At 39.5% G+C, this 27,037-nt stretch overlaps 1 protein-coding gene across 2 annotated transcripts in view; it reads right to left on the reverse strand.

Moving 5' to 3' along the window:
* APBB2 (amyloid beta precursor protein binding family B member 2) overlaps nt 1-27,037 on the reverse strand; it is a 384,765-nt gene that overhangs the window by 187,934 nt on the left and 169,794 nt on the right. For both annotated transcript variants that reach the window (XM_007453040.1, XM_007453039.1), the window contains 2 exons: nt 18,255-18,323; nt 6,404-7,219 (listed from right to left, as the gene is read on the reverse strand). In XM_007453040.1, the coding sequence (XP_007453102.1) occupies nt 6,404-7,219; nt 18,255-18,273 (835 nt within the window). In that variant the 5' untranslated portion in view covers nt 18,274-18,323. The remainder of the gene's footprint in view (nt 1-6,403; nt 7,220-18,254; nt 18,324-27,037) is intronic.

A 27,037-nucleotide genomic window follows, 5' to 3' on the forward strand; every position in this document is an offset into this window, starting at 1 on the left:
AACACTGGGTCTTTTCTATATCCTGGAATTTTTTTTTAAAGGGATGGGAGCTTTCAAAAAGCAATTTAAAAATAATTTATGTTTGAAATTACCAAAATCCATTCCACATAAAATGAACATCTAGAAGACGTTTAGGATTAATAATATAAACTTATCCAAAGCTCTAACACTCTTAAGCTAGCTAAGGCCAGAAATAATTAGTGCTGCCAATTGTGTTGACATAATTAGGTTTGTGCCTTGGCTTTTGCCCTCACCAGCTATCCAACTCGCAAAAGAGTTCCACTTTGCTTGCCTCAAGACTGGAAACCAATCAACTTAAGACAGCAAAGGATTCAAACTCTCGAGCAACATGGTTCAACTTACAATGCAAGGCAAAGTGTGAAGGTTAAGTGAAAACAAAATGGTCCTTTTCCTTAACCTTGGCTATTCTGACTTGTAGACTTAAAAACTCAAACACAAAGAATGTTTGTGACACACTGAACTACTGGCCCCAACTCTTCGTCCCTCCCTGGAGCCTAGAATACAAATAAGAATCACCGTATCCAGGTGCTCTGAACAATTATTTTATACAAGTTGTGCTTACCTTTTCTATTTCTAAAGCTGTACTGATGTAGCAAACTTCAAAGTATGCATGTTTGTGGTCCAGCTCCATCTACCCAACCAGCAAACCGATAACATTTATGGAGCCTGTCACTATGTGTTATGTACTGTGTGAAGAGGTTCACATCCACACATAATGAAGACTTAGCTCCTACTTTCATGGAGCTCCAAGTCTAAACAAAAACTTTCCAGTAAGGTTACAAACTGCTGAGAGGAATGTGATAACAGAGAATTGGAAATATTTCATTGAGGTACAGAAAAAGGACTTTCAACAGCTCAGAGCGTCTAGAAAGGTTTCACAGAGGAGCTGAAAATTGAGCTAAAACTCAATTGTTTACAGGAATGGAAAGGTTCTCTAAAATATAATTTTCTATCTTTCAGATTATCAGGATAATCTAGTTGAAGTGGATAAAGTCTGATATATTCAGCCACTGGTGCCACGAGCCTAGGTCTCAGAACTATGATACAGTGGAAAAGCGCTGGATGCTAGGTTCAAAGATCTTGGTTCAAGTCCCAGCATGGCCACCTGAGTGTGAGACAGTATCACAAACAAGAACTGGCACCCAGAATTTCACTGTGCCTTCCCCAGAAATTTGTTAATCAGTATCCCCCCTCCACTGTGAGGCAATATCATCAATTAAGTTAAAAATATGTACCCAATATCAAAATCAGGCACTGATTAAAATATAATGATTTACTCAATACATCAGGGCCATTTGGAGATATATGTAGATAGCTTCCATTTTTATTCAATTAGCCATTATTTATTTACTAAATTTACCTGCTATATTTCAGGCACTGACAACACAAAGATGAAGGCAAACCAATCCCTGCCCTTAGAAGATGCAGAAAGTCCTAACTAAAATCAGAGCCCAACGTATGCAGACCAGGGGTGGAAAGGGGGGGGTGGGGTGGGATGAATTTGGAGACTGGGGTTGACATATATACACCACTATGTATAAAATAGATAACTAATGAGAACCTGCTGTACAGCACAGGGAACTCTACTCAATGCTCTGCGGTGACCTAAATGGGAAGGAAATCCAAAAAAGGGGATATGTGTATTCATAAAGCTGATTCACTTCACTGTACAGCAGAAACTAACACAACACTGTAAAGCAACTACACTCCAATTTAAAAAAAAATTTTTAATATGTAATAAAATCAGAGCCCGAAATATAGGTAATCTATAGTTAAGAAAGAAGTAAACTTTTATCTCACTGCTGTACTGATAATGATTATCACTAATAATGATAAGCACTAATATTTATTAAGCTCTTGCTATATGCCAGACACTGTTCTAAGAGCTCTTCAAAGATGCTCTCACTTAATCTTCACAACAGATCTATGCTAAAACCCTACTAGCACCCCCATTTTACAGTTGAGAGGCTATGCAAATTGCCTACATGGAACCCAGCTGAGGTTTGAACTCAGGAAGTTGACTCTAGAGCCCATCCTCTCAATGATAAATTAATGCAGCACTGGGTCCACTGTCGAACCATCTAGATTTGATTTTCTCGGTGCATATTCTGCCTTTGTACGCTTTAGTAACGAACCTAATTTTGAAATGGCTATTCCACAAGATCCACCCAGTTTCATACTTTGTATCTTCAATTTTATTAAGCCCCAAATTAAACCTAAGTTACCTGTTGGTATAAACTAGGTACCCTGGTAGTATCAGAATGTTGCGTCTTTCCAAAGTTTTCATGAAGCAAACATAAAACACCAGGTGATTAATGGAAAGACTGCACACAATCTGACCAACCTATATTTATCTGAGCCATCATGCTTACCTGGGGCCACTGAGGGGACTGCATCTCCGGCAAAACCTGAACAGACTTAAGGTCCCCACTTTCAAGTACCAAAATGATGCAACACTTCCCTTTAGAATCCAGGTCAGAGCATTCTTTTGAACTTTTCTAAATTCCTATGAAACTCAGTAATTCCGCTGATGCTTCCCCGCCGCCCCCCGCTTCTTATAACCTCTTGCTTCTCAAAGGACAGACGACATAGGAGGAAAAGAGGAGAAACATATATACGCGATTGACTGTGCAAAGAAAGTTACTAACATGCCGACCTGGGCAATTCAGAAGGAAAGGGAAATAGAAAGTGGTCAATCTCTAGGCTGGGCAGTGCATTTTATAAAAATATTTTATAACTTGGAAAGCGTGCCCCGCCCCTAAGGTAGAAATGAGTCTATTTATTTTTCCAGGTTCCCCAAAGCACAGTCTACAATCCAAAGATAACTGGGTCAAGATTTAGTCATACAACGTACACCACTGAGATGAATATTTGCTTAGCACACAGTGAATAAGCAAGTATGTACACTTTGTATATATGTATATACGTACCATGGTGCTGCATACTAGATCTTACAAAATACTTGCTCTTATTTCTTTTCTTTCAACAATTAGTATTTTGTGTTTATTTTACATATATATATTAAAAAACTCATATATACTATATAAAACATATATAATAATGACTTCACCATTAGAAGTGTTTAATTTAAATTGACCGTGGGACTTCCCTGGCAGTCCAGTGGTTAAGACTCCGCACTCCCAATGCAGGGGGCATGGGTTCGATCCCTGATCGGGGAACTAAGATCCCACATGCCACACGGTGTGGCCAAAAAAAGAAAAAAAAAAAATTGTGATCATTGTGAACACTAACAGTATGTTTCACTGGAAACATGAACTCAAAAAAAAATACTAATGCTGAATAATCAATTATTTTATTTTACTCGCTAATTTTTTTTTTTTTTTTGCGATACGCGGGCCTCTCACTGTTGTGGCCTCTCCCGTTGCGGAGCACAGGTTCCGGATGCGCAGGCTCAGCGGCCATGGCTCACGGGCCCAGCTGCTCCGCGGCATGTGGGATCTTCCCGGACCAGGGCACGAACCTGTGTCCCCTGCATCGGCAGGCAGACTCTCAACCACTGTGCCACCAGGGAAGCCCTTACTCGCTAACTTATGTGATCTGTGTGATCATGAAGTAAAGAGGTGTCTTTTCAGTTGGAGTTCACAACTGGCTCTAAGGAAATTCCAAAAGAATTCCCAAATATTATTAATATTGAGGCATTGCATTAAGCTGAAATAAAGATCCTGAAGTGATGCTTTTGAAGGGATGGCTTCTAGCATTTGTAAAAAACTCAATCTCACAGCTTCAGAGAGTTGGGTCACAGCTAACACACTTTTTCAAGCACATCTGATTCAAAATGTCTATCCTTAGCTAGCCATTACGGGCCATCACCATACTGCCATCCTTACTCTAAAACTCAAGGTCTTCAAAAGCGACTTTAAGAATGAAAAATGAATGTATCCTCTCAACATGTCAGAAAACTCTAATCCAGTTCACATCACATGCCAAGCCCTGTAATGGGTTCTGTAAAGAAAACCCAGCAGCAAGTAACACCAGAACACCGAGCAAATGAGTGGTGAGCCGAGGGGACCCTGGAAAGGCCCCCTGGAGAGAGTGGCAGTGGACCAAGCCAGTGTACAGGTACAGTTTAAACTTGGTGCTCTTGGGACTTTCCTGGTGGTCCAGTGGTTAAGAATCTGCCTTCTAATGCAGGGAACGTGGATTCGATCCCTAGTCTGGGAACTAAGATCCCACATGCCGTGGGGCAACTAAGCCCGCATGCCCTGAAGCCCTCACACCACAACGAGAGAGAAGCCTGCGCACCACAACAAAAGGTCCCGCATACTGCAACTAAGACCTGATGCAGCCAAATAAATAAATAAATAAATAAAATAAAAAATAAACTTGGTGCTCACCACTGGCCCTTTTTGACACCAGCACTTAGTAAGCGAAGGGGCCAGGGATAGAAATACCCTAAACACTCAGCAGCGAGGGAACCATTAAATAAATCATGGAGCTTGAAGAGGGTGGAACAGCATGCTTAATACTTAAATACTAGCCTGAGGTAGAAAAATGCTATATCCTGATATGAACTGATCTGCAAAATATATACTTTGGTGGAAAAAGCAAAGCATTTATAAAATATGTAATGTGTCATTTTTTTTCTTGTTTTAATTTTTACTGTGGAAATTTTTAAACATACAAAATGAGAGAGAACAGAATAATAAACCCTTATGTACCCACCTTTAACAAGGATCAGCTTATGTGCAAAATCCCATATACAATATTATAGTATAATATATTATATTATACTATAGTATTTTAGTATGTATCTCTAAATGGCAAGGACTCTTTAAAACTATCATTATAAAATTTGGGTAAATTTTAATATTTATTATAAATGTGGGTATATGCCTAAAATGGTTTCTGAAAAAAAAAAAACTAAAAAAAAAGTAGTGGTTGTCACTGGAAAAAAGGGGGCCAGAGTGAGGAACCGAGGAGACTTTCCTGTTACTTAATACCTTTCAGTAAAATTTAAAATATAGCTACAAAAGGGAGCACAGGGCCTGGAAGAGCAGCAGAAAGGCTGCCACGACGTGAGGAAGACAGTGTGGCCTCAGTGGAGGGCGCTGAACACACAAGGTTGAGTTTGAATGTGAGACACTCAAGGAGCCATTTATATTGATTCAAACACTAGCAGGTGACAGTGTCCATCGGCTACAGGATATGAAGTCTCTAAATGTGAAAAGTAATAGAGAGTTGTGAACTCAGTGACATTACTATACATAATTACGATTCCAATAATGTGCAGATCCAGGCATTTCTGAGATGAAATGGCCTCATCTCAACCTCCCTACTGCCATATCCAGCTACAGAAGGCTGATGAAACCTATCATTTAAAGCACTCTGGATTTAAAGGGCACTTCAAAACCACTTTTTTTTTGTTTTTTTAAACAAGTTAATGTCTTACTTTCTCCTCTTTTCCCATCTGTAGTCCTTGTAATTTCTCTGCCTTATAGGTGGGGAAAATGTCAGCTCCTTCCCTGGTGGTTCTATCTGTTACATCTGTATCACATTAACAGAGCCCTGTGATCCACCAGAGGCAGGGTTAGGTTAAAGAAATAAGCCTTTGTGAGTGCCTGTTTACAGTGAATTCAGACACAATACAGTTCTCCAGTCTTTTAATCTCATGATCAGTAAAACAGGGGCTATGAGAAGATAAGATTAAAAGTAGCTGATTTTTAGGACCCTGTTCATTTCTGTGACAATTTTCACTCCTCTGAAAAACCCAAAGATGTTACAAAATATAGACAAAAGTCAGGAAAGACTGGTCTCAACTAGACTAGTTAAAATCCAAAACTTCTAAATATATGTTAAAAGAAACACTACTTTCTCACTTTCAAATATCACTTGAAAATGTTCCCCAGTAAAGGTCAAAAGGGAAATGTCTTTAATGAATAGACTTTCAACTTTTTAAACCTTAAACTTTTCATTAGCTTGAGCATAAATAAGTTTTTTCAGAGAATTTTAAAATACTTGGTTCTCTTTTTCAGGTTATATCCTGCCCCCGGCAAGTGTCTCCCTTGTATTATTTTCCTTAACAAAACCCAGCATTTCTACATAGTATATAGAAATAGTTCACCTAACCACTGGCAGTATAGTTGCTAAATAGGTGATGTTTTACTGTACTTAACACCGGGGAGCTATTTCTTTTACAAAAATGCTTCCCGGGACAAACAACTTATGTATGAACCAAAGTGAAACTGCTGAGGAATCTAATGATATTTTCACACAAATTGCCCAATTTTACCCCAAGAGGCTCATGTTCTTCTCTACCTGCAGATGAAAATGTGGGGGAGGGGGTCAGTGTAGAGATTAATTCCATCAATAAGGGAAAACACCAAAAGAAAGTGCCACCGTAGGCTGCACCTTTCCCAGGTACCTGTCTCATCTGCGGAGCTGGGGGAGGCACTGTCTTGGGACAGGGTCGTCCAGCTGGACTCCTCGTCGCTCGGTGCCAGGTTCTGGATCCGGTGGAGTGCACAATCAGTTTTGGCCCCCGTTTTAGGGTGATCCTTCTTGGTCTCCGGGCTGGATGATACGGTGGCTATCTGGCCATCTTCAGGGCTGAACTGGGGTTTGTTTGGTTTCTGCAGCAGTAAGTCGCCATTCCCAGCGACGGTGGAGGCCTGGCTCTGGCTTGGCTGGGCCTTCTCTTCCACAGCCCCATGCTGGTTTCCCAAGTTCTGCTCGAGTTCTCTGGTTGAGGTTTCCAGGTCTGCATAGTAATTCAGGAAGCTCTTGGTTCTTCGGGGCTGGGAGGGTAAAATCTCGCAGCCCGAGGAATCCCGTGGGTGGGGCTCTTTACCCTCTAACTTCTCAGAAGTTATGTTGATGACTGCAGTGGGGCTGACGTTTCTGTTGGGGTCCTGCTGCCCTTGTTCTGCAGCCTTCCGGAGCTGGTTCTCTCCATTTTTCACCAGCTTGATGTTGGCAGAGCCATTTCCCAGCAGGGGCTGTGCGGCAGGATCCGAGAGGCCCATTGCAGCCTGGATGTTAGTTAGTGCATATTTTTTCCTGCATTTGGGGGGTGTGCTGTTCTTGGTTTCTGTGTGTTTTATTTCAGCGTTCAACAATTCATTGTGGGAGGAACGGAGATTAAGGGTGTTTGGTGGTGTGGCCGGGCTATTCCGATTCGTGACGTCTGTCGTTCCGCTGCTGGCCATAAACACTGCCAAAGTGTCTACACCTGAGTCAGCTGGAAAAAAAGAGAAAACCGGTCATTAGACGCCTGGCATGATTAAACTACTTAGCATAGAGAGTGAGCAAACATTTCTATACAGAAAATTGAAAGAACCAATGCTTCCGTTGCAGTTTTGTAGAACGGACCCATTTTCCTCTCTCTTTTCAACATTTGCTCATACATTAAACAGGAGCAAATAAAAGGCTTAATGTGAATACACAAAAGCCAATTTATAGAAAAGCTAGGAGGTCTGAGGGTCCAAATTTTACTTAAAGTAAAAAAGTATCTCTCTTTTGAAATCATATAAAAGTATTTTCTTCCAGCAGCTGGTCTTCCCTTTTTCACAACCTTGCAAATCATCCCCTTTCTAAACATTTACATCACATTTCTATTCTGTCGTTCCCTCAGGCAACAAAAAAGTTGCTCAAAAATCCTCTGGGGCTCCAGCTTTCTTAATTAACCTGAAAGGTCACTGTTCAACGAAGCACCATACATCCAAGGTAATTTTTCTTCACCATGTTTAGAAATTGTGTTCTGAACACCAGGAAAAATCAAACCTCCATTAGAGTTTGATAATGTCTTGTGAACATTTCTGACCTGGGCTTACTGTTTGTACTAAACAGAAAATTTGGAGAAATGGCTTAATTGCCCAAGAACATACATACTCACATAAAACTATTACTAATAATGTAGCATTGAGCCCTTGGCTAAAGACGTGTTAGACTCCCCAAAGGAGTCTGAATATATTCCACTGAATTAAAACACAGACTCAGCGGTTTGCATTCACCACAAGCCCTTGCAGAACTCCTAGGAAATTATCTGACAGTTGCATTTATCTCAAATATTGTTCACACCATCAGTGATTTGTTCCATGCGTCTCTTGCTAGGAAGACAGAAAGGTTTCTCAGACTAGAAGGGAATAAAATTCATCAGCAAGAATTTCTAAGGTTTCAGATTACTCAGTCTATAAGGAATGACTTCTTTCTTATCTGATCCCTTGCCCTCCAGAGACCTCCGTGGGCCCTACACCAGCAGTAGATGAACCAAAGCACAGCTCCCAACATTCCTGAAATTGTACTGTGACAACTCCCGCTTCCTCCACCAGGCAAAACAGAGACCTCCGCAGGGAAGGAAGGTAAGAATGTTCTACTGTTCGGAAGCTTAGAGGTATCCCTTTCCATCATCCGATACTCAGGATGAGCTATTTTAGAAAAGAGTCACCCACTGATTCTAGAGTCTGTGTGCTTCTTGGAAGCTAGGGAACATCTGTACACTCCAGGCAGTGTCCATATTTACAACAGAATGACCATATGGCCCACAGAGATAGCTAAGGCTGTAACCCAAAGTGGTGAGACTTTGGGCCCCATTCTTTAGAATTATTATTTATAAGGATTCCTGCTTACCCAGCACCTACTGCACTTGGGCTTGAGAATCTGGTTTGTTTTTCCCTTTTAAACACTATTCTGATGACTAAATTCTAAACAAAAATGTATACTGTTTTGGCTACTACTACCATTTTACAGAAAACATATTTCAATTTATAATTCAACCTCACCCCAGAGCAGCATTTGATATGAAAAGGGTCCATACTGAACCCACATGAAGTTTTCCCTGAGACACATAACCATAACATAGGCACACAAGAGAAAATTACATTTAGACTTCTGGGTATTTAGAGTGACATTATTATAAAAAATCTGGCAATCTGCTGGCTTTTTAGAAGGTATGGCAAAAATATTGCTATGAGGCTATTTTATGATGTTAGATACTATATCCTAGCAATGTTATTAGGGAGAATTTTTTATTTACTCTGCTTATAATTATAAACATTTTCAGAAAGAATAGCATCAAAATTTCTTGGTGAGTTAATATTTAAGTGGCTTTTATACCCTGGATGTGACAGATAAAAACTTTGAGCCAACAGAGCTGGAGGAATCAGGCTCCCTGACTTCAGACTATACTACAAAGCTACAGTAATCAAAACAGTATGGTACTGGCACAGAAACAGAAATATACATCAATGGAACAGGATAGAAAGTCCAGAGATAAACACACACACCTATGGTCACCTAATCTATGAAAAAGAAGGCAAGAGTATACAGTGGAGAAAAGACAGTCTCTTAAATAAGTGGTGCTGGGAAAAACTGGACAGCTACAGGTAAAAGAATAAAATTAGAACATTTTCTAACACCATACACAAAAATAAACTCAAAATGGATGAAATACCTAAGTGTTAAGACTGGATACTATAAAACTCTTAGAGGAAAACAGGCAGAACACTCTCTCACATAAATCGCAGCAAGATCTTTTTTGATCCACTTCCTAGAGTAATGGAAATAAAAACAAAAATAAACAAATGGAACCTAATTAAACTTAAAAGCTTTCGCACAGCAAAGGAAACCACAAACAAGATGAAAAGACAACCCTCAGAATGGGAGAAAATATTTGCAAATGAAGCAACGGACAAAGGATTAATCTCCAAAATATACAAACAGCTCATGTAGCTCAATATCAAAAAAACAAACAACCCAAACAAAAAGTGGGCAGAAAACGTAAATAGACATTTCTCCAAAGAAGACACAGAGATGGCCAAAAAGCACATGAAAAGATGCTCAACATCACTAACTATTAGAGAAATGCAAGTCAAAACTACAGTGAGGTATATCACCTCACACTGGTCAGAATCAAAAAAATCTACAACAATAAATGCTGGAGAGGGTGTCGAGAAAAGGGAGCCTTCCTACACTGTTGGTGGGAATGTAAATTGGTATAGCCACTATAGAGAACAGTATGAAGATTCCTTAAAAACTAAAAATAGAGCTACCATGTGATCCAGGAATCCCACTCCTGGGGATATATTTCTGGAGAAAATTGTAATTCGAAAATATATAGGTACCCCAATGTTCATTGCAGCACTATTTATAATAGCCAGGACATGGAAGCAACCTAAATGTTCATCAATGGAGGAATGGATAAAGAAGATGTGGTACAAATATACAATGGAATATTACTCAGCCATAAAAAAGTAAAAAATAATGCCATTTGCAGTGACATGGATGGACCTAGAGATTGTCATACTGAGTGAAGTAAGTCAGACAAAAAATGAAAAGGCAACCTTTGGAATGGGATTTTTTAAAAGGAAAGAAATAGGCACAGAGAGGGGACATGATTAAGGTGTCAGATGTGAACAGTGAGGAATGCACTCCAGGATCTGGCCTGAGGAGGGCAGGAGATGGAGCTGGGAAGAGGGTGAAGAGCTAGGGGAAAAGGAAAAGGCCAAGGGGTCAGAGGTCTCTGAAAGGTAAGGGAACAGGTGTGACAGGAACAAGAGATTGCTGCAACCCTAGCTGCATGCATACCTTGGGGAGTTTTTTAAAAAGCCCAGAAGTCCAGGCCCCACCCCCTAAGACACTGCCAAATTCTGATTCAATTAGTTTGGGATTGGGCCCAGTCAAGGTATTAAAATGAAATGTTCTTTGGGTGATTCCAGTGTGTGGCCAAGGCTGAGAACCACTGCAGTACGAGAGATTTGGAAGAAAAAGATGATACATATGCATGTTAATGATTTCAGAGGATCTTGGAACACTCTGGTCACACATGTCATGTTCCTTGTACATGCACACATTCTCAGCATCCCTCCCTCCTTCCTGGCAAATTTCTGCTCCACCTTTAAGATTCAGGGTAGTAGATGTCACTTCTTTGGGAAGCCTTCTCTTGCCCCTCTAGACAGATTCCAGGGCTGCTGCTTCTATGCCTTTCATAAACCTATCTCCATTTCTCCATAGCATAACAGCATTTCTCACACTGTTTTATTTTTAACCTATTTATCACTAAGCTGTGACTTCCAGCAACAAGCACAGCGGCCTCTCATGCAGTAGGCACTCAGTAAATGTTCGTAGAATAAATTGTTGAATAAAATGAAAAAGACAAGTGTTTCATTAACATCTCAAGAAATGTTTACTTAAAAAGCCTAGGTTAAATTTTTGAGTTTCTTATTAAAGATTGAAAGGAAACCACCATCACTGCCTAAATAGTCAACGGTAAATTCATTTTTCCTTTCCTTGAAAAAGACTAATGCTCTCAGAAAGGGAAAAGGTGACCAGTGGTCAGTTATCTCAGCTTTCCCCCCATGCAAGCAGCATCTGGGCAAGATTTAAAATAAAATCCTTCAATACTGCCTAGACCAATTTATTTTGTTCCTCAGTCTCAGCTCAAGAAAATTCCTGTTCAATTCTGTCATAACTCCCCAAAGAAGAAAAGACTATTTAGAGTCAAATAGCCTTTTTTTTTTTTTTTGACCCAGAACAGACTGGTGTGCTTCTTTGCCAAACATGATTTCTCACCAGCTGTGATCCCAACAGCTTACAGTTCTCCGTGCTTTGGTGTGAAGAAAACTGGAGGCCCAGCAGAGGCTCTGGTGCACACAGCACACATGCTCCTGTCACCCTGTGATCCCTATCACCCAATTCCAGGCCTTCCTCTGTTCCTTATCTCCTCCTGTTTACCATCTGTATCATTAATAACACTGAACAGAGGAGAATTAAGTAGAATGGGAAATAGCAACATAACAGTAATATAACAAATTATGTCGAAAAACAGATGCGCTATGGACATGGAAATGAAAGGATATAGAATGAAAGATGCTACATTGAGACTCTAATCAAAAGTTGGTGTATTTAAGCTGGTTCCATTTTTCTCTGCCTCACATGACTTTACTATAGTTATAGATCAAAGAAAACTTGGTATACTACTCCCTATAAACTGGGGAAAGAGGGGAAGTTAAGTACACTAATGCACGGGCTGGATGCTAACTGAGAATTCATGGCATTGCCATTCTCCCGAATTCCCTGCCTGGAAACCTGGGAATAGCCCTTCATGAGTTTCTTATCCTACCAAATTCTGTCAATTTTACTGGAAAACGTTTCTCCAATAAATTGAGTTCCCCCTTCTCACCATCTTCATGGCTGCTTTCAGGTTCTCACCACTTGAAGTTTCCTCCTATATCTCCCAAGCACAACAGTCTCTCAAACTCCAGTCTACGCTGACACAGTTTGTCCTCTGCAATTCTAAAGACAAACGGACTGTGCAATTCTCAGTTTAAAAATTTCTACTGGGGGCTTCCCTGATGGCACAGTGGTTGGGAGTCCGCCTGCCGATGCAGGGGACACGGGTTCGTGCCCCGGTCCGGGAGGATCCCGCATGCTGCGGAGCGGCTGGGCCCGTGAGCCATGGCTGCTGAGCCTGCGCGTCCGGAGCCTGTGCTCCGCGGCGGGAGAGGCCACAGCAGTGAGAGCCCCGCGTACTGAAAAAAAAAAAAAAGAAAAAAAAAAAAGAAAAATTCTACTGGCTCCCTGTTGTCCAAATTCAGCTCAGTAGACACGGCACTTCAAATTCTCCTCTGCTAGCCTGAATCTACCCTTCCCATCACATCTCCTGTCACTGCACCTCCCCCTCCCATCGTGGTCCCTACATGACAGCAACAGTGAACTTTTCTGAGGATGCTAAGCCTCTTCACAACTCTTTGCCTCTGCACATAGAATTTGTTTCCTCTGCCCGGGAAGGTCCTTTGCCCTCATCTGCTTTACCCCTGCCCTATTTCCTGCCTGAAAACTCCTATAAATCCTTCCAAACCCAGCTCACATGTCCTCCTTTAGGTCTTCTCTGACTCCTGAACATAATCCTCTGTGCTAGGTGTGTGACATGCAGTTCACATCAGCACTTCCATACTATACTATAATATCAATTGAGAGATCTCTCTCCCCTTCAACACTGCAAGTGCCTTGAGGGCAGTGACTGTTTTGTTCACTTTTTATGACAGCTTTATTGAGATAGAATTCACATACCATAAAGTTCACCTTTTTAAAGTATAATTCAGGGGTCTTTAGAATATGCACAGAGTTGTGCATTCATCACTACAACCTAATTGCAGAACATTTTTATCACCCCAAAAGGAAATCCTGTACTCATTAGCAGTCACTCTCTATTCCTCCCTCCCCTAAGCCCCTGAAAACCACTAATCTACTTTCCGTCTTCATGGGTTTGCCTTTTCTGGACATTTCATATAAACAGACTCATACAATATGTGGTCTCTGTGATTAGCTTTCTTCACTTATGTGTATCCTTAAGGTTCATCCATGTTTTAGTTTGTATCATTACTTCATTCCTTTTTATGATCAAATCATATTCTACTGTATGGATCTACCACATTTTGTTTATCTGTTCATCAGTTAACACAGGTATTTGGATTGTTTACACTTTTTAGCTAGTATGAATAATGCTGCTATGAACATTTGTGTACAAGTTTTTGTGTGGACATATGTTTTCAATTCTCTTGGATATATACCCAAGAGAAGAACTGCTGACTGTAATTCTCCTGTGATGTGCACACGTATATATAGACATACATACCACATGTATACGTGTGTTTGTGTGTGTGTGTGTGTGTGTATAAAACCTTGTGAGGAACTGCCAGACTGTTCTGCAAAGCAGTTGTACCAGTTTACATTCCCACTAGCAATGCATGAAGGTTTTGATTTCTCTACATTCTTGTCAACACTTGCTATTGTCTCTTTTTGATTATAGCTACCCAAACAAGTGTGATTTAATTTTGATTTGCATTCCCCTTTCATTTTTATATTCTAGAGTTTCCAGTTCCTTTTACAAAGCCTGGCACATAAGAGCACTCAATGAATGTTTGCTTCATTAATCGTTCACTCATTTATTAACCAAATATTTTTCACTCATTCATTAACTAAATACTCTCTGAGCATCTATTACATGCCAGTCGCTCTTCTCAAGGTCAGGAACACAACAGTGTACAAAATAAGCAAAATGAATGAGGAATGAGCAAGCAAATGTCCATAACCCCAAGGGCCTGTCTTCAGTACAAAGGTGGCTCTGCCCCTGGATACCTCGAAGGTGAATGGGACCCGTGACTTTGCCATCACCTCCGCATCTATTCATCATGCTGTCTTGAGCATAACTCACAAAGATCCAACATCAATTCAAGAGGCTCGATTCCTATTCCAGAGCTCAGTATACGTTCAGAGCTGAGAGTGTGCCAAGAGCTCATATTATTACTGCTGTCACTGTCCTGCATGCGCGATGCACAAACATCTGTTATGACCTGGCATGTATTTCCTTCTTTTCTGGTAAAAGCTTCACAGTTTTTCTTGAGAATCAGCCTCCGTCCACGCTCATTCATTCATTCAACAAATATTTTTTCGTGCGTTACTATGCGACAGATACAGTTCTAACTGCTGAGGAGACAGCAGTGAACAAAACTGACAAAATTAAAATACCTGCTCTCACAGAGGAATTCAGCCCCTGTGTTTCAGGCAGAGATGACTCTACCCCTTAATCACGAGGTCCATGCCCTAGGCCCAGCCAATCAGAGGAGCACATCTCCATGGCTGTGGTGACTGGTTCAAGGAAAAGCATATGACCAATCCTAAGCCTTCTGCCAGAATGATCAGAAGAGAAGTGCTCTCTTTTCTCTTTTTCTTGAACTAGCAGATTTATAAGCCTAGAGCTTTAAGAGGTCACCGCGAAGAGACACGTGTGTATGTAAGACCTAACAAATGGGGCAGACAGAGCCAGGAAACAGAGAGAAAGTGAACATGCCCTAATGACATTGCTGGAATCCCTGAAACGAGTCATGCCTGAAACATGAGGCGCCGGGACTTCCAGGGTATTGAAGCCACTAAGAGAGCTGTAGTTAATATAATGCACAGAGTATTTTTTATGAAGCCTAACTAAAATTAGGTAAGCCAGGGTCACTTTAATTTCATGGCTAACAAAGCTTTCCTCAAACCCTGAGTCGCAAAGATCCCAGCCCTGAGATGTAACCCCGTAACTCAGGTGACATCCTAATACAAACCCATGCTGGAGCCCAGAGTTAAACCTGCCCTCCCCCCTTCTCTTTTCTGAGACCTCTAGCCTCCTGTCAAAGAAAGTTTGTCAGTAATGACAGGAAACTCCTCTCTTCAATAACCCGCTGCTCTCCCTCTGCTCCCTTGGCATGTTTAACAAAATTGGAAATTGACAAACGGGCCGGGGAAGCTCAACGCCTGACCAATTCTTAAATGAGACTTCACATTTTCTTCATTTTTTTTATTTTTCTGCTATACAACTTTATTTCCACTGAGGAGTTAACAGCAAAACTTCTGCCCTGAGGAATGTTGCCTTTTGAACTAGACCTCAAAGTATTAAGGAAATGAAGTAAACTCAGATTTTTTTTTTTTCTTTTAGAAAGGAGAGGCAAGATAAAGCTGGTTTCCTGAAATTACTCATGAAAGTAAACTCTCAATGTGACAAAAATGATAAGAACTTCTCTATGAACAAAGGAGGCAAAGGTTATTAGGAGGCAGCTTGGGTCCCTGGGTCAGAGAGATCACAGGATTAGAAGCTTAGAAGTTTTTAAACCAGGAGGACAACTTCCCCAGGCTCTAAGATAAAGAGGTGACTTCACCCTAGGTCTGACCCACCTAAGGGGTTTCCCATGCCCCATTCAGCTAAACTGCCTGAGGGCTCACTCTGCTCAACATCCCAAGTGGATCTGAGGAAAGTCAAGAAAGATGCACCGAACACTTTTCTTCAAGAAACTCAGACAGGGCAGAGACAAGGATACGTTATTAACAAAACTCCCGCACAGGGTCTTACGAGAAGAAGGTATTAAGGATGAGGACAGAGGTTCAAGGAAGACTCCCACAAAAGGAACAGCTGAGCTGGGTCTTGAAGGATAGGGTTAGGGTTAGGGTCCACCAGAGGACAAGGAAGAGAAAGGCACTCCAGGTGGGAAATTAACCTGGTATTCCAACATCACACCCAGCAGATGTAGTCACCTTGGGATATTATATGCTTATCCCAAGGGTATTTTCTCTGCTCAATTTCTAAGCTGTTTTCATCATTTCATCTTCCTCTAGATGATGTCTTCTGAAGACAATTGTATTTTTTAAATATAGCTCTAGAGTTTTATGGCCAAGTTTGATTAACATAGTCAGTGATCAAGCTGGTTTAGGTGAGGAAAAGTAGGTAAGCTAAAGTAACAACATAGGTTTTCTTGAAAAACTGATAAGCTGGCCTCGAGTCAATTCCAAAAGACAAAACAAAAAACATTAAACAATGGTAGTGTCCTTGAAATAGGGTAATTACTCTACTATGTCACAGGCTGAGACCTACTCGGAAGGGACTCCCATGTTGAATCTCGAAGGTTCAACAAGAATTTTCCAAGACATATAAGGGTATACATTCTGGCATGTTTGTTTTTTTAAAGGCTCTTTGTAGTCACAGCTCCTAAGAGTTGAAAATGGGCTTGAAAGCAAACCTTATCCCAATTATTGGTCCATACTCTACTCCACTAGCTGCCATTGGATTTTCAGGTAAAAAAGGGCTGGAATGATACTCTACTGACATAAAAATACCGTTTTCCTTGTAAAATGTGTTACATCCTATACCAATGCATGATAGTAGGAGCTGTTATTAAAAACCACGCTGGGCTTCCCTGCTGGCGCAGTGGTTGAGAGTCTGCCTGCCGATGCAGGGGACACAGGTTCGTGCCCCGGTCCGCGAAGATCCCACGTGCCGCGGAGCGGCTGAGCCCGTGAGCCATGGCCGCTGAGCCTGTGCTCCGCAATGGGAGAGGCCACAGCAGCGAGAGGCCCGCGTACAGCCAAAAAAAAAAAAAAAAAAAAAGACGCTGGATAACGGTTTCATTATCTCTTCTATAACTACCAATGAATAAAGCAATTTGAGTAACAACAGTTAAAGTGAATAATTGGTATAACAAAACATAGTGACAATAAGAAATTTCTATAAGTTATTTGATTAGTTCGCCTCTATTTAGAGGAAAACACATCATTTACATGTTTGCCAGCTTTATTCTTATGTTTCCATGCTGAGTCTATTTTGCAATGTAATAAAAGACTTTAAATGCTAAAGAATTCCTAGAAGGAATTCTTCTCAACACTTAAAATGTATTCATCAAAGGATACATGTATTTGCTTTGATTTTGCAAAATTAATATACTTATTCAAATATGGATTTACAAAGAAAATCTACTCCCTGCCCCTAAACCGGCTTCTAAGAATTGCCTCTAAGTTCCTAATTTTCCTGTGTGAATTTAGGTTGGTAACATTGTTTTCAGCTGTCTTTAATAAAAGGATATTTCCGGTCACTCAACTGCCTCTACTTAGCTTAGTGTTTATTTTATTATGTTTTAATTTTAGTTCTCTGTTGAGATGTAACATGCAGTGTTATATAAAGGAGAAAAAGACTTGGACATACTTACTGAGTTTAATTTTAGAATTTAGGGACATTAACATCTATTTGTCCATGGCTTAAATTTACTTATTTAGAACCTCAGAATTTGCGGAGTGGTATGTACCCTAACAAATATAGAATCTACCTAGATCTGTTTGCCACTTACAGTCCTATATTATGTTTAATTCAAAATGTCATTGCAATTGCTTTTTTCTTGTTATATTACTGTGAAGCTAAGAATTAAATCCCACACCACATTGTATGCAGACTAGCATCCATCACGACACAGAGAAAGGGGCATACAATGAAATTAAGTTGGTTTTCTTATTAAGGCCTGAAATTAATCAGCATTAGATCCAGGGAGAATTCTGAATTGGGAGCTCTATTCTAGACAAACCCCACAATGCCTAAGATGCTGTTTATGCAGACTCACCACCAATGCCTCCTTTGTTCAAATTTAACAGTTCACAGGCTATAACATGCAATCCGACATGGCAAAATGTGACAGAGTTTTAGTTTTCTGTTACAGTCAACTAAAATGTTTTCACATTATGATATTAGTAGAGTCATGCAATGAATACATGCATGCAGTTAAGTTCAATTACTTCTTCTATCTTATTTTAAAGATCCACCTTTCTAGTACATTAGTGAAAAACAATAAAAAAGCCAAAACATGTTATTATAGTATATCATAAGTTTAACATCAAAACAATTATCTAGTATATATATTTGTTAAAGTTTTAATAGTCAACTAGTATGCTGCACTGAAACATGTGAAAGTATATCTGACCTGGAAGTACTTCTGACATGGGTCACTGGACGTCAGCAATGGTGCAGGAAATAGGTTATAATCTGAAATCTGAAAAGAGGGATCATTTGAGAAATTAAAACCCCAAATAACAAAGCATGAAAGGAAAAGAGCATAGCATTGAAAATTCTTCTAAAAGCTGTTAAAAATATTAACCAAATCTTGGCAGACAGTGTCCAAATTTGGTTTACTTATAGTTGGCCAAACCACTTTTGACTGAAATTTGAATTCCTGCTTAACCACATTTCCCACAAACATTTCTTGAGGTTTTTTTCCCATGCCAAGTTTAAGCTATCTATCTATGGATCTCAAGTTTCCAATGCTTTTTCTCATTAAGAACACACAATTCAGAAGCCAGTAAAGAAAAAAACTGGTAAATTTCACCACATAAAAATTTAAACCTTCTGTTAAGGAAAAAAAAGGGCTATAAACACAACAAAGACAAAAAACAAACTGAAAAAAAAATTCATTACAAATGAACTCATTGACAAAACAGAATCAGACTCACCGACATGGAAAACAAACTTATGGTTACCAAAGGGGGAAGGTAGGAGGAAGGATAAATTAGGAGTTTGGGATTTACAGATACACACTACTGTATATAAAACAGATAACAAACAGGGACCTACTGTATAGCAGAGAGAACTATATTCAATATCTTGAAATAACCTATAATGGAATAGAATCTGAAAGAGAATATATATATATATATATATATATATATATATATAAAACTGAATCAATTTTCTGTACACCTGAAACTCAACGTTGTAAATCAACTATACTTCAATTAAAAAAAAAAGTTCACACCATAGATGACATAAAAAGGTAAATTCCCTTTATATAGAATGAGCTCTTTGAAATTAAGAAAAATATAAACAAGCCTGGAGGAAAATGAGCAAAGGACAGAAACAAGTCCTAACAACTAACCTCACTCAAAACTGGAGAAAATGCAAATTTAAATAACAATGACTTACTAGTTTTCCTGTAGCTAACTGCAAAGATTAATAAGCTTGATAACACATAATCTAAGGCAAGGACACTGGAAATAGGAATTTCCAAATCTTGCTGGTGGGAGTAAAAACTGGTAAAACTCTTTGGAGAGCCATTTAGAAATATATGAGCAAATTTAAAATGCATGGACCCTACTGCTCAGCAATTCCTTTCCTAAGAATTTATTTTACAAATAAAATTACATAGACTCTGCTGTTCTAAAAGCAAAAGATAAGTAACAACCTAGCTGTTCATCAGTGGACAAGTGCTTCATTAAACTATGATGCAGCCATACAATAGAGTACTGTGCTGCCATTACAAAAAAATGAATCGAATCTACATGACCTGATACAAAAGGGGCCTTAAGACACATCACAAAGGTAAATAATATGCATGATCGAATTTGAGTAAAATTTTTAAAAGTATATACATATATATATGTGTGTATGCACACACACACACACACACACACACACACACACACACACACTTGCGTTCACATAGAAAATGTCTTAAAGGAATAATAAAGAACTAGATACACTGGTAAACTGCCAGTTTACCACATTAGATACATAACAAGGAAAACTGAAAACAGACTTTGTTTTCAATGAGTTGCTATCAGGAATGTCACTTAGAATAACAAACCGCTATATTAATTCAAATGTGGATACTGCATGATTCCATTTATATAAAGTACAAAAACAGGAAAAACCTATCTATTATGTCAAGATAGTTTGCCCTGGAGGGCAGGAAAGGGAAAGAAGCAAGAAAGTAGCCTCTGGGATGTTGTGTTGTAATATACTTCTTGATCCGGATGTGAAAATTCATCAAGATGTAGCCTTATGTGTACATTTCTGTACGCTTACTATACTTCCATGAAATGTTAAAAAAAAAGTTAAATGTTAGTGGTTTTCTAAAGCATTATTCAAGTTGAGAAACTTTATATTTGCAAAGACTAAATTCTAATCTAACCTTTCCAAACTAGTAACCTTTAATGGGCATTACTTCCAACTTATGATTTAGATAATGACCTGACAACCTTGTCTACTGGTCCACCATACATTTTTTAATTATATTTTCACATATTGTGGGTAAGGCTCATTACTTTGGTATAATTAAAAGGGTGGGCTTAATTTAAACCGTCCTGAAACAGCAAGAGATGTTTCCTCTATGCACCTTTGCTTCTGCCCTATGTCTTTCTCAACTCCTTAAAAGTATTTCACAATTCACTTTTCCTTTCTTTCAGTTTTTGTCTTCAGTATACCTTCAGTTATAAGCATAGCAGATATGAGGTGATAGCTATCAAGAAAATGAATACCAATAAAATACAAAGAAAGCTAAGAAAAGGCTTTACAGGAGTATTTTGAAAAGGCTTGAACAAAAATTAAAAATTTGCATATCTTAGTTTGTATTATACTTAAAATAAAATATTCCTTTTTCCCCAACACAAAACAAACTCTGATTTCTATAAAGTTAAGAATTGGACATTCTGCTAATCACTTCATTTTTAAAAAGGCCCTGTGCTAGTATTATCATCTGACCAATATTTAATCCATACGTGCCATGAATTATGCTAGGAGCACGAAGCACTTCAGTGAACAAAAACACATTCTTCCCTCTTTTGGAATTTATAGACTAGTTGGGGAGACAGATATTAATCAGAAAATTAATCAAATCAGTGTGTAAGTATATATGCTCTAGAGGAAAAGAATTCAGTTCTATGAGAAAATGTAATGAAGGAACAGGTGATATAGAGAGCCTGGAGAGTCAGGAAACATTCCCCTGAGAAAGTTAAATTTATGTTGCAATTTGCAGACTAAACAGGATTTAGCCGGATAAAGTTATTAAACACCTAAACGCTACGCAAGGCACTCTCCCTAGCCCTGGAGATGAAGCACAAAACGCAGAACTATTTTTCCCTAGGTGCTTATATCCTTGATGAATAAATGTAACGTAGTAGAACAGTTTCCGAGGACTTTGCAGCATGCATTAATTCTACATAAATAATAACCTGAGAAAGTATAAAAGCACTCAAGTATGGTTTTAAGAATATTCTATAGCAGGTAGCCACTAAGAGCAACATGGAGCTACTAACACTTGGAAGGTGAATTTTTAATTTTATTTAAGTATGCAGTTGACCCTTAAACAACGCAGGTTTGAATTGAGCTGATCCACTTACACCCATTTATTTTTCAATAGTGAATACTATAGTCCTACATGAGCTGTGGTTGGTTGAATCCTGGGATGTGGAGGGAATGCTTAATCCCTGAGCCATCCCAGTATCGCTCAAGGGTCCACTGTCATTAATTTAAATATAAATTTATAAACTGATGCTTGACTCTTTGGGGGAAACATTTTAAATAAGTTTGGCACTTCTTGGGTAGGTAAATCTACTTCCAACTCTAAACTTTATGATCAGGTATTTCCAGTGAAAATTCTACATCTGAGTTGAGTGTTAAAACATGCTGATTTTGGAGGCTTTGCATGAAAATAAATGTAAAATATCTCAATAATTTTAAAACATTGATTACATGTTGAAATGATAACATTTTGAATATAATGAGTTAAATAAGATGCACTGTTAAAATTAATTTCACCCATTTTTTAAATCGTGGGTACTAGAAAATTTCAACTTACATATGTGGCTTGAATTATATTTCTATTGGAGAAGTACTGACCTAGGGAATGTAGGTAGATTCTGAAACTTTACCCTACTCAAAATACTATCTTCTTTTCCCAGAAAAAGCAAAGCAAATGCTCCCTCAGCTGTAAGCTAGAGGAGATATACCAGCTTTCAGAGCAAGTGCCTTTGTTTCCATAAAAATCACATAGTGAGTTGCCAAGACACCCAAGACCCAGGGTAGGCCACCACAAGCTCCACGTTAAGAATATAACTGTGGGAATTCCCTGGTGGTCCAGTGGCTAGGACTCTGCGCTTTCACTCCCGGGGCCTGGGTTCAACCCCTGGTCGGGAAACTAAGATCCCACAAGCCTAGGGGCGTGGCCAAAAAAAAAGAGATATAATCATGATTTCAAAACAAACAATGAAATTAAATGAATCAATCTAGCAACAGGTTTCCCTTCCAGCAGTGTTCCTATGTGTCGCATTTAGGAAAATCCATAATGCTTATGTGCCCTGTGACAATGCCATTGGAGCTCAATAAATGTCCGACATGACCACAGAGGAGCAGCCTAAGCAGAAATCACAAAAGCACTAGTAAACAAACAAAGAAGTGAACAAGTAAATTGAACGCCCACTTGTATTTTGGTTCAGTATAAGATGCTATGTACTTTTCCTCCCGATTGGACACAAACATAAAAATTCAAAACTGTATACGTATATATTAGTTCAATGTTTTATACGATAACACTCCAATCCTCAATGCCTTTATTTTTGTCAATATGATACGCCTAGACCAAGAATGCTACAGTAAACTATCTCACTATAATCAGGCCCTTATGTGCTCCATTTGCCTCAGTAACTGACTGGTCTTTTTATTTGTGATACTGTGTTTGTAATTTAGAATAAAAAGAATTTTTCTCTTATTTTTATTGTGTATTTTACCCTTTCTCAATATGTAATTATAAAGTGTACCCAACAGGCTTCAAACAGGAAATAGATGACACATTCAAACTGAATATTTTGAGGAGGGTCTAATTAAAGGACTATTTAAAAAAAAAAAAAAAGTGGGCAGCATAGGAAAATGACAAGAGATAATGCATACCCCAGGACCAGTAAAAGCAAGTTACCACTCCTGGTCTGCAGGAAGAGAGAGCAGTGTGCAGCGTGAGCACTACCCACCACCACCATGGAGGTTCACAGCCAGCTTTCAGCAACCTTGTGCAAAACTGGTGTCTTCTCCTGCTCTCACTACCTGATCCTTTGGCTATAAGGATGAGAAATTACTCCTTAGTAAGCTAAAGTTGTGTGTAACTCCTTTTTTCCAAAAATAAATGAAAACTCACAAGTGTTCATCCATTCAGATCCAGCTCAAGTACTGCATCCTTGATAAAATGTTCTCTGAATTACCTACTTGTTTAATCACTATTATCCCACCACTAAACTTTCTACATACTTCTATTATTACGCTTAACATTAAATTTTTATTTTTACCTTTTTTCCCAACAGAGGGTAAATACCTTGAAAGGAGGACTGCCTTATTTTCATTTTTTTTAATTAAGGTATAATTGACATAAAATTATATTTTCAGGTGTAGAACATGATTTGATATTTTTATATACTGCAAAATGATCACTACACTAAGTCCAGTTAACATCCATCACCATACACAGTTACAAAACTTTTTTTTATCTTGTGATGATAACTTCCTATGTACTTTTAAAGGATGCCAGAGAAACAAAAGATATAAATTAAAAATAAGACAAAGAATTTCACTTTACCTCTCTTCCCCAAATACAGTTAAAAAAAAAAATCTGACAAATTCCTCTCAATTTACTTGGCTCTCTGTCCTGTGCACCGCCTCTTTAGACCCTTATTACTTCACCTGGTTCCATAATTCCTATCATGGCCTCAGTCTAATGCCTCCTGGCACCTCCCCCCAGATCCATCCCAGCTCCACAACGCCAGACAAACACTGCTCTGTTCACAATCACTCTCAATCCAAAGGCCTCCAGAATAAAGTTCTTTCAGCCACTGAGAACCTAATACCCATTTGATTCTAGAACTTATTTTTAGAGAGCTCTCTTTTCTCACTGGTTTTTAACCTGGGAAACTATCTGGGGAAATGAGCCAGGTTAAGTGTGTCCTAACAAATTTCTGAGTTTATGGACCCTCCCCAGCTCATCTATCTTAGCCTGGTGTTGGGCCCACAGTAGGTCTAAATAGTTACTTTTAGACACTTTGTGATCTTCACAATTCTGAGGCTGCTTGTCCTCTTCCCAGCTTAAGAATATTGGGTGGGGCTTCCCTGGTGGCGCAGTGGCTAAGAATCTGCCTGCCAATGCAGGGGACATGGGTTCAAGCCCTGGTCCGGGAAGACCCCACATGCCGCGGAGCAACTAAGCCCGTGCGCCACAACTACTGAGCCTGTACTCTAGAGCCCGTGAGCCATAACTACTGAGCCTGCGCTCTAGAGCCGCCAGCCACAACTACTGAGCCTGTGCTCTAGAGCCCACGAGCCACAACTACTGAAGCCTGTGCTCTAGAGCCCGTGCTCTGAAACAAGAGAAGCCACCGCAATGAGAAGCCCACGCACCAAAACAGAGTAGCCCCGCCCCCCATTCGCCGCAACTAGAGAAAGACTGCGCACAGCAACGAAGGCCCAGCACAACCAAAGACTAAATAAATACATAAGCCTGTGTTCAGACCATCATTTAAAAAAAAAAAAAAAAGAACAAGTATGTAAAATTGTATCTCACTCTGCAGGTGGGTTCTAAAGTCAGAAAATGAGGCAAAACTTGACAACAGTCAAACTTACTTTGAAAAATCCTTTAAATTGCCTTAGCACAACACAGTTTCCATTAAACAATTAAAGTGTGTTCAATTTTATGATGCATACACAATAAAGAGTATTTCATAAGTATATGTATATGCAAATTTTTATTTCAGCATTTTGTTTTTCCATGGAGAAGAGAGGTGTGACATATAATATTGCACACTATGGGAATAAACTTGAATTTTTTTTAATTTGACATTTAATTACTAGTACAATTTCTTGCCATCTGCATACCTGGGTGCTTCATATCTGCTGTTAAGAATCAATCTTCTGGAAGAGCTTAAATTTACCACTTCTACAACTTAAAACAGAGGGAAAAAATTGCAGCAATAAAGGTACAGGGACTAATCCTATCGCTAATGTCTATATCTGAAGCAAAAACACTTAAAGAGGTTGATTTGTGATTTTAGCTTTTTATCTTACTTGAGTCAATGTTCTCAAAGCCAGATTTCAAAACCAACTCCAAGAACAAAGAAAAATAAACACAGGAAAAACCATGTTTCCGGAACTATATCCCAGGGGAAAACATCAACAACTAGAAAAGAAATATTTTCAAGACAAAACAATAAATGTAGGATTTTCCATTTACAAATTACCTTTATAACTCTTTTTTTTTTTTTTGGTGGTACGCGGGCCTCTCACTGTTGTGGCCTCTCCCGTTGCGGTGCACAGGCTCCGGATGCGCAGGCTCAGCGGCCATGGCTCACAGGCCCAGCCGCTCTGCGGCATGTGGGATCTTCCCGGACCGGGGCACGAACCCGTGTCCCCTGCATCGGCAGGCGGACTCCCAACCACTGCATCACCAGGGAAGCCCCCCTTTATAACCCTTAACAAGAAAATTTTTATGCTCCCCCCACAAACATATTTGATCCCCATTTTTCATATTTCAAAGGTATAACATCTGCAGTTTAGAAATAACAGCAATGTTTAATGTTTCTAAGAAGTGCCAACTTAGGATTTCCCTGGTGGCGCAGTGGTTAAGAATCCTCCTGCCAATGCAGGGGACACGGGTTCGAGTCCTCATCTGGGAAGATCCCACATGCCGCGGAGCAACTAAGCCCGTGTGCCACAACTACTGAGACTACGTTCCAGAGCCCCCGAGCCACAACTACTGAGCCCACGTGCCTACAGCCTGTGCTCCGCAACAAGAGAAGCCACCGCAATGAGAAGCCTGCGCACCGCAATGCACCCATGCACCGCAACTAGAGAAAGCCCGCGTGCAGCAACAAAGACCCACCACAGCCAAAAATAAATAAATAAAATAAATAAATAAATTAATTAATTAATTAATTAAAAAAAGAAGTGCCAACTTAAAATTTGCTGCTGGATAGCTGTGGAGGATGAAACTGCATTAATGGCCTCAATCAACAACTTCTCTGTACCCTCGCTGTCTGCTCTGTCGCTTTGCAGTCCCTTCTCACTGACTGGCCTTGCTATGTCACTTGCTTTGGTCAGTTTAAGGTTAGCAAGTGGGATGGCACAGAAGCTGGTAAAACATAGCCCATTTCCAGCCCCCTGAGAAAGATATGATCTGTACCACTGCCACGAGAACACACCCAGGCTGGCCTGTTGAAAGGATGTTGGAGACTTGGGTAGCATAGCTGAGTCCTCTTGTCCAAGGCCACTGAGATCAGCCTAAGCCAGCCGACCATCAGACATGTGGGAGAGCCCTGCAGAGATCTGCAACTATACCGGCAGCTGACTGAAAGCACATGAGTGAACCTAGCAAAGGCTGTAAAAATGACTCATCCATTCTGTAGAAACTAACGGCTACTGTTTAAGCCACTAAATTTTGGGGTGGTTCACTGCATAGCACTACCGTGGCAACAGACAAATGATAGCACTAACTATACCCACAACAACCAAAATGAGACAATGGAAGAGCCATCGGGATTAAACCTGAATTGATCCAGGGGAGGTATGATGCTACGTGAGGACCCTGCTTCAGGGAATCAAGTTTGTTCTTGGGGATTTATGCCCTCCCTCAGTTACATAGCACTGTCTTGATCAATATAGGCTGCATCGTTGGTTTCTACAGTTGTTCATTCACAATACACAACCATTTACATGTTGCACATCAAAATATTCCGTGACAGCAAATTTTAGGAATTTGTCATAAGGACATATAAGCACCATTATTTCTACCAGGAACAAGTTAAATGTCCATCAATAGAAGACTGATTTAATTTATGAGATGGAATACTATGCATCATTTATTTAAAAGTGAGGATATTTCTATATTTAGTTATATAGAAAGATCTCTACTAAATATTGAATGAAAAACTAACGATAAAACAGTATGATGAGTATACTGGC

This window comes from Lipotes vexillifer, unplaced genomic scaffold (genome assembly GCF_000442215.2).
Source record: "Lipotes vexillifer unplaced genomic scaffold, Lipotes_vexillifer_v1.1 scaffold1272, whole genome shotgun sequence".
NCBI classification, from domain to species: Eukaryota; Metazoa; Chordata; class Mammalia; order Artiodactyla; family Lipotidae; genus Lipotes; species Lipotes vexillifer.